Source organism: Seriola aureovittata, chromosome 20 (assembly GCF_021018895.1).
Source record: "Seriola aureovittata isolate HTS-2021-v1 ecotype China chromosome 20, ASM2101889v1, whole genome shotgun sequence".
In the NCBI taxonomy this organism is placed as follows: Eukaryota; Metazoa; Chordata; class Actinopteri; order Carangiformes; family Carangidae; genus Seriola; species Seriola aureovittata.
Window position 1 is genome coordinate 4,395,159 of NC_079383.1, and position 9,053 is coordinate 4,404,211.

The 9,053-nt window shown below is 42.4% G+C and overlaps 1 protein-coding gene across 1 annotated transcript in view; it reads left to right on the forward strand.

Annotated features, from left to right (window-relative positions):
• mkxa (mohawk homeobox a) overlaps positions 1-7,916 on the forward strand; it is a 28,293-nt gene extending 20,377 nt beyond the window's left edge. The window contains exons 6-7 of the mRNA XM_056365126.1: positions 5,780-5,813; positions 5,948-7,916. Coding sequence (XP_056221101.1) covers positions 5,780-5,813; positions 5,948-6,155 — 242 coding nt within the window. The 3' untranslated portion in view covers positions 6,156-7,916. The remainder of the gene's footprint in view (positions 1-5,779; positions 5,814-5,947) is intronic.
• The last annotated feature ends 1,137 nt before the right edge of the window (positions 7,917-9,053 follow it).

Genomic DNA, 9,053 nt, shown 5'->3' on the forward strand with positions numbered 1-9,053 from the left:
TCCATCTAGCAAGACGACATAAGGCAATCCTCATTGCTGGGTCTTGGTTATCTGCCCCGACCGCAGCCACACCAGTGTGTCATCTGCCGGGCAGACACGGAAAAAAAGTCACACAGAAAAAGAAATGCAGCGGATGGGAGAGTCATTTTTGGGCAGAGGCTCAGTATCTGTCTGGCTGCAGCGCTGTGCATATGTTCTGTTAAATAGTATAAGAGCTAATTATTCACTATTTTTTTAAGTGATGAAAGCGTTGTCAGGGCAAATGGAGAAGGCATTAAATTCACGCCGTGTATGATGTCTTTGGCTAACTGAGTGGAATTGACAGTTTGGTTCTTTGGAGTCTCAGACTCAGACTTTTCACCACCCGTAGAGACAGAGAGAGAGAGAGAGAGAGAGAAACGGCTGGGAGGGGTAATATAGAAGCAGCGTTGGCAGAATGCAAGGCAGCAAAGTGCCAAGGCATCTCTAACTTCATTTACAGACCCTTCTTGACATTATAAAAAGCACAGATCATTAAAGAAACATATAAAAGATAGATCTGGGAGCCTGAAAGCGCGAGCGATCACTCTTTGTTGCACCTCACGCTCAAGACTGTGGCTTGGGTTGGTGTCAAATCAAAGATAGCATCAATAAACGTCGCTGTAAATCGCCTGAAGCGTTTGTCATTTCCTGTTTTGGACAGAATCAAAAAGATTTGGCTCGAGGCAACTGGTCCATGCAGTCACTTGTCTGCACATTCAGTAATCTCAATGAGACTTTACATCCGGTAAGCGTCATGACACAGACGTTGCTGGAGGTGAAGTGTGGCTTAAGGATAATACACTTCTGTCCAGAGCAGCATTATGACTCACCTGTGTTGACAGTAAGTCCTGACTCATGCTCAGACCCTGGAGCGGCTGTGTTAGATAACAAAGAGGCTGCTTAATGACTCTGTGATCTGTTCTCATCTTGACCTGTATTGTGGTTGCACAGGTCAGCGGCAAGCCGATTGTCAAGACTGCAACACCACTCTGGTTCTCATCAGGTGCTTAAAGGGAAATCAGCTTAGATCATTTCCTCAGTTTAGTGTGTGTGTGTATGTGTGTGTGTGTGTGTGTGTGTGTGTGTGTGTGTGTGTGTGTGTGTGTGTGTGTGTTTGTGTGTCCAACTTTCAGTCTGCCTGCAGTGGTAGAATAATCTTTTCATTTCTGTCAAAGTAAACTATGTCCATCTTCTGCCCAGCAACGCACAACTTTTTGATACGAACAGGGTTATAAGGGGTTTATTAGTGAAAACTAATGGCTGTATTAATTGTTAATAAATCAATGAATGATACTTCTTAGGCATTTCTGTGAACAGCTTTTGCACTGACACGTTGTCAAGAAAACTCTCTGACTGGTGTTTATCCTCCTGCAGCAGGACATCAGTATTTAGCTGCTTTTTATGTATCAAGTCATTATTAAGATTAACAGCAGACTTAATGGAATTTATCAATAATATAACATTTGTAATTTCTGATGACTAACAAAGTTAAAGTTTTACTGCTGACATATATATAGAAGCCGAGAAACTTGTGACCATTTATCAATTACTTTATTTACAGTGAGAGCAGACTTTATGGTTTATTACCCTTTATTAATTACTTATTAACCCTTATAGCTGTAAACTTAATGGTTTAATAGAAATAATAACATTACTTTAAATGTAATCTATAAGGTATAAGTAAATGAGTCATTAACCATTAAGAAAGCCAAATGTTCCGACTTACAAACCTTTAAAGGACTTTATGACAAAGTGGTAACTTTTATTTTTTATGATTTCAACTGTTCTTAAAAATTGATGGAATTTTCGTTTCATACTTGTATGAAACTTTGGTCACGTGATAACAAGGTTTTAAAGCTCTGGAAAAAGCTAGTAAGGTAATATTGAGGTAATATTCACACCGAAGTTCTGAAAGGAGTTATTTGACATTTTGAGAAACATAAGAAGATCAACGGCACTTTCATGCCTCTACATTAACTGTGAAGATGGAATGGATAACTTAGCTTAGCGTAACAACCGGAAGCAGGAGGAAACAGCTTGGCGGGCCTTCGCCAAAATTCATCAAATAGTTTCAAAACAAAAGACCCTCTAAATCTCAACCACAAATTGTAGAGGTGCTGCAACCAGGCCAGGTTTTTGCCCCTGCTTACTGTCTTTATGTTAAGCTAAGCTAATCATCTCCTTACATAGCTAATGAAAGAAACCAACTAAGCACGTTCCTCAAAAATGTCAAACCATTCCTTTATCTTGCCTTTCCTCTTACCTGTTCTGTTTTACAAAACACTTTCCTCCGTTCCTTTTTATGGTCGTGGGAACATTGTAAAGCCACCGATGACTAATTTATGACCTAAGAATTGACACTTATTCTAAGTCACTTTGGATAAGACCACCACCTAAAAGCATGAAACTTAAATCTCGTATAAAACGTTTGTGTTTTGTGTGTGTGTTTATTTGTCTGCCTAATTCAGCCCAGCCCTCGGTTTGTGCAACTTAGCCTGCCTTGTTTATTGTTGTATGTTGCTAACAACAGCACCAGATGGTAATGATGATAGTCAACCACTCTCCTCCACAGTCGTCTTAACAGGTGTAACCTCATTCCCCCTGTAATTTGTCAGCCCCTGCTTGTTTTCCCTCATTTTCACCAAGTTTTGTTAAAGCTTGTCAGGGTGTGTGTGTTTTTTTTTTTTTTTTACCCTCTTTTTGCTCTCCCTCCATCACCCCGCGGTGATGCTAAGTGAGCTAGTATTTTTGGACTTCCACCACGACGCCAGAAACCATCAGCCTTCTTAGCTTTCCCCTTTGGCGGTCCGTGAAACCCCGCTGTCGGTGAAGCCCAAAGGCAACAGCAAAGTGGACTGAGTGTTCGGTAGCAAAGTAGAAAGCAAAAAAGAAAAAAAATAGAAAAGAAAAAACAGGGAAAAAAGAAAAAGAAAATAATAAAATGTCCTCTGTGATTTATTGGTGATTTATTGAGTCTTTGGCACCACTCTTGTTTTAAAAAATCTGAGTTTTAGATGTTTTAGGCACATGGCTTTGGAAATAGAGTTTTTGTATGCAGTGGTGCATTCCTAGATCCTGGGGTCTGGTGTCCCCGTAGGCAGAGACTGATGCTTAGTTCAACAGGGGATGGTGTGAGGGGGGGTGGGGGTAGGGAGGTGGTCCTGGAGATCAGGATGGCTTGGGTCAACGTTGCATCCACACCTTCTCCATCTGGCCCTTGAAAACACTGTTTTGCATGTTCCGAATGCAGCATCTGGACAGTGGCTGCTTCACACACACTGACACTGGAAACACTTAAGGTTGTGGATGGACAGGAACACACATCGCACTTCACAGAACACTTTCTTCTGCATGTTGTTTGTCTTTGATGTCACCGCGTTTGACCTTTTCGCTGCTGTCACCAACCAATCTATACACGGGGCACCGCAGCAGTAAACACTGAGCTAATATGTCTTGGGGGAACATAAACAACACATGAAAACAGTGCAATTGGCCTATAATTACAGCGCTGTGATTATGGAGATCAGTGCATATTTTTAATCAGGACCAATCCGCTGTGGAGCGCTGGCAACAATCAAGAGTAGATGGAGATGAGGGTGCAGAGAGGATGCCTCCAGTCCTCATGTATCTACCTGATATTCACAATTTAGGCTAAAAAAATAAGTGGCTGAAAAATGGTTTTAAAAAGAGAATAAGAAAAACAGGAGATGGATAAAATCAAGGGCTTTCAAAAACAGCTTTTGAGCATAACACAGTCACCCTTTATTAAAGCATAGAAAGGAAACTGCATTTGTTTTGGCTGGGCTGCATTGGAATGGTCAGTCTCGAGTACATGGATCAGAGGGTGTTACAGCAAGACCGCTGCAGCAAGAGGTGATCGAGTGGAGGACAGAGGATGAAGGACCGGAGGAATATCAATAATAAAGCAAGATAAAACAAGATAAAGGCAGAAGGAAAGATAGGGCGGCAGGGAGTTGTGACAAGAGGAGAATGCGAGGATTTAGTTGGAACGCTTTGACGCACTAAAACCGAAAATCTCAGTCTGTGGTTTGTACTTCTGGGTTATCATGTCCTCATCTCCCTCACACACGTGCGCACACATTCCTCTCTTCTCCTGTCTAAGAATGATCAGCAGAGGAAAACTGGGGAGTGAAGTCTATCTCTCTCTGTGGAATACACCTATTACAGAACAAACGGGAAAACTACAGGAAATTTCATAATCAGGCCCACATTAGCCCAGGGCCTTGCACACCCGGCACCGTCAGTGTGGGTCACGCTACATGGGAACATTTTTGGAAAACAAGGGAGGAACAGAGCAAGGCATTGGGAATAATTAGGCACTTATGGCAGCTTGCAAAATCCTGGACACTGAATCCAGATCTTTGGAAAGTCCACGGAGGGCTTTGGCGAGGTTAGAGGTGACAAAGCAGAACGGTAAAAATCTAGTGTGTGCTTTCTCCGACGCCAGAGGAGTTTGGAGTTTTTGGCTCTCCGTCTCTGTGGCCGTCTGTGACAATGCTAAAACCCCGAACACAGTGTCCTCGTGCAACCTTTTCCAGTCCCTCATAACTATCATGGGAATGAAATTCCAGCGCAAAATGAAGGGTGCAGATTTTCATTAGCAGGAGGGAATGCACAGGAACGCCCGTCCACTGTCGAGCTGCGGTGACGGTGGCGCAGGGAAGGGGATCGTTAAAACGGCTGCTCAGGTTTAGACATTTGCTTTACTGGGAAACATGGCGTGGGGTTGCAGGAGGCTGGGAGATGTGTTTGTGGTGGTGATTAAAAAAGTCACATGCAAGAGAGCAAGAACTTATTGTTGCGCAATGGACGTAGGTAAGACGAACTCTTTGGTGCCTTTCGACTAAATGGAGATTTCTAAGAGAATGTGCCCTCTTTTGAACGTTCTCAAGTCGGCGAGTCGGCTATACCTGGTCAAGACTGAACTTCTTAAAAGATCACGGGGCCTTAGCTGTGTGTTTAGTTAACTTAAAGAAAGCGCCTGGAAGCTGCACAGCGAGGAAATCCAGATGCTCTGGTCTCTTTTAATGCCTCATGAAAACGCCAAGCCTGTGTCATCGTTTTCACTGCCGGGCAAAAACCTACCGAGAGCTGGGCCCGAGAGAGAGAGGACAGGTTCAGCGCAAACACACACACAAACACAGACGTGCACATGGTCTTTCTCTCTGAGTGAACGGCACGCTGAAGTAAACACTCTCGGCTGCCCTGAAGAAAAGTTTCGTTTCATTGTTTAATGACTTTGCTATTCCCTGCTAATGTTTTACATATGAGATAGAGATTGCTCCCATTTGAAGAGAGAGAAAAAAAAAAAAGCGAGCAGACATCCATCTTTCTCTCACTGACTCACTTGCTGTCTTTTCATTCCCACTCAAATCTTTTACGCTCAGTCATTTTCAATCTGATTTCCTCAGACAACTCAATTACGTTGGCCGGGGCCCATTTGTTTTTGAACAAAATATTAGAGAATGGAGTTTATGAGTCATAAGAAACATCTTTCAACTTGATCCTATTAGTCACCTTGTTTCTTGACGGCTTCTTGCAAAACGTCCTTTTTGTCCAGCATCTGAGTAAAGAGAGAAAACAGAGCAACACATGTTTGCACAGGACACGGTGTACACATGCAGACCTCACACAAAAGCATGTGCACACGCACACACCTCTCTAGATTTCAATAAATCCTCATTGACCCTAAAGAACTGCAAAATTAACCTTTTTTTTCTTCTTCTTGTGCTTTCAGAAACCACAGACCATGGATCAAGTAAATTTGACAGGTGAGTGGACTTTCTCTTACCTTGCAGTCCAGATCAAATCCTCTTTTTTCATCCATTACAACCTGACCTCTAATGCCCCCCCCGCTCTGTTTTGTTCTTCCCTGCGCATGTTTGCATGTTGTGCTGATCATCAGTGGCGGCAATGGCGTCGCAGCTGCGCAAAAGGAGAAGGTGAAGGGCAAAGACGAGACGTACTGGAAGGAGATCAACGCCGCCATGGCCTTGACCAACTTGGCGCAGGGGAAGGACAGCGCCTCGGGGACCACCAGCTGCATCATCCAGAAGTCCTCCCATATAGCAGAGATCAAGACTGTTAAAGTGCCGCTGATGCAGAAATATTAGCCCTGACGTCACCCTCCCGTCTCTCTATGCAAACCAGCAAACATTCCTGTTTCAGCAAGCTCGCCAGAGTCCAAATAAACCCCCCCCCCCCCACCCGACATGAAAAGAGAAATGTTGTGTAAGGATGGGGGGTGTTTGAGGCGAGGAAGTGTGGAACAAAAAGAGAACTCTCATTCTTTTTGGTTGTTATTGGTGTCTTAAAAAGTGCAACAGAGGCCTTGACCATCCTTTTCTTTGCTGGGTTAATGTGCGATAGACAAGTGTTGGTGATAGTCTCACTGCAGTATTTCCTAAAACAAGACACTTTTGTAATGTTAACTTATTTTTGGATGAGTCTGATTTTTTTTTTTTATTTCTTCTTTTTTTACGCTACAAAATGTGTATTTTGCCAAAGTGCCTTTTGGTTATTTAGACAAATAACTCACCGACTGTGGTCAATGCAAAGTACAGATACTGAGGTGCCTATTTGGAATTTGTGAAGGAATATTTTACAAAGTTTAGTGTCACAGTCGTGATTCATGATTTGTTTTGTGAATGGAAATCCACCATAACAGCCTGTGCCTTAAGAACTGAGTGAGCTCACCATCTGAGGCACTGATGAACTCACACACACACACACACACACACACACACACACACACACACGAACACACACGGACACACACAGAAACACACTCGCAGAAAATGCCCAGCATTAATTCTCTTTTCTTGTTTTGACTGGAGTCTTCATTTTGACTGTAAACTGAACACTGTTTTGTCTCAGTCCGCCTCTTGTTTCTGGCAGGCCATCAAGAACTGTTGGATACAGAGATAAGTCGCTCTAACATGAGCAGAAGATCGATAAACAGCCAACGTTCTCCACATCTCAGCCTTGGATTTCACTAACCAGCAAAGGATTCCTGTCTTATCACGGCTTTTAGTTGCTGAAACGTGCACAAATTCCCAGCTGGACCCAAATGAAGTCACATGCACCTACGCAGCAGCGACACAGGTCTACGTAGATCCACTGGCATCTCGTAAAGGGTTCAATACAGTATTTGTTCTAATGGAAGAATGCCATGACCTAAAAGGGATGTTTTTGCTTTGCAGTATCAGTGTTTTTTTGTGTGTGTGAACAGTGTTGCCTTTTTCACTTTTTCTTGCTCAGAACACGACAGTCCGGAGTGAATTAAAAAATAAATAAAAAGCCAGCACCAGCTCCCCCAGCCTTTTGATCCTCAGCCCTCTCAGCTGTTTAGCATTACATTTAAATTACAGTTTACAAGAAGCCAGAGGATAGACTTAAAAGTTTGACTTCCTCCCCCTCGCTTTCTTTTTTTTTTGTTTGTCTTCAAAAATACACACTTCAGTATTATCTCTTTGTCGCCAGAGCAAGTGTTCAAAGTATTTGTTATTGTGAGTCTGTATATGTGTGGTTTTGTTTTTGTTCAAAACTTTGTACTTGGTTTTACTTAACCATACCGCATTAAGAGCTTCTTTTGTCATCCAATGGAAAGAATCTTTTTTTTATAGAAAGTACTTATGTACGGTGCATATGGTATAAACGTTTGCGGCGAGGGATGCCAAGTTCACAAACTGGTGGACTTATGGGAGAAACCGAAGTTGGCTCTCTGTGCCGACTTTTTAATTTTATGTATATCTTCAAGGTACTGTTTATGTGTGTCAAAATGTACACTCCTTCATGAATTGTGCAGTTTTGATTTTTTTGACAACCCAGACTGTGCTTATGGTCAAGGACTTTTCGGGGTGGGGTGGGGGGGCGTGGGGTGGGGGGAGTGAAGCTGCACAAAGTGACTTTTTGACCTTTTTATGTGTCTTGAATGTGCAAACTGTTAAAAAAAAAAAAAAAAAAAAGCTGCACTTACAATTCTTGGTTTTCAATCAGAAAACACACAGCTTCCATTGAGTGGTTTTACATGAAGGTGATGCGAAGTAAAAGAAATGAAGGACAACCGTATATTATTCCTGTTAGCGTGCCTATGGAAGTATAATGAAATGAATCGCACTAGCCAATCCCCAGGCATTATTTGCTTATGCAGTGGGGGTTGTGGGCTTCCACATGTGTTTTTTATACACCTGATCCAGGCCGGCTAGCTGCGGGGTAGTGCCGGGCCTGCTCCTTGTGTTTCTAATCGCACCTCTGAACCTCTGGACCACTCGCGACCCTCACACCTCACACGATACCCGCTCGCTGCGAAGAGATGGAGCGAGAGGAGGAGGCTTCAGAGACCACAGAGCAGCCTTTGTTGTTCCTACCTGCAGTCACTCCCCGACACAGACACTATGAGTACTAACAAAGGGGTTTCTACTTACCAAGACTTTGGTACTGTACACATATTTCTCCAGCTCAAACCCTGCTTTCACAACCACGCTGACGAATGGAAAGCAACGGTGTGTAATAAAGCCTATAAATTATTATTACAGACTTTGTAAAAACAAAGAAAGTGGTGACCATAGTTTGTTTTTTTATTGTTAAGTTATATAAATTCAGATTTTCTTTTCTTTGTTTGTTTTGATAGAGACTGGATTTTCAATCCAATGACCAAATGCATATCTCCTTGTATTGTCCAATTTGCTCTCATGTAAAGTTTCTTTTTTAAAAACAGTTGTTACTTGGTCAAAGCAATGAATAAACCTCTAAAGGAAATAAAAGGCATCTTATGTTTGCTCATTGTTAATGTTAATATTCACAAGCTTTTGCTGCTTTTCTATTTATTTGCATTAACAGATTTTTTGGCCACTTGCTGTAATCACCTTATAAATGGGAAATGTGTTAGTTGAGATGTCTACTAGATAGAGTTTGTTTGTTTTTATCTCCCACTTTGTTTACTAGCTAGCTGGAAACTGTCTGCTGTTTGTTGCTGGGCAGCTAGCATAGCATTAGAACAATTAGTTACA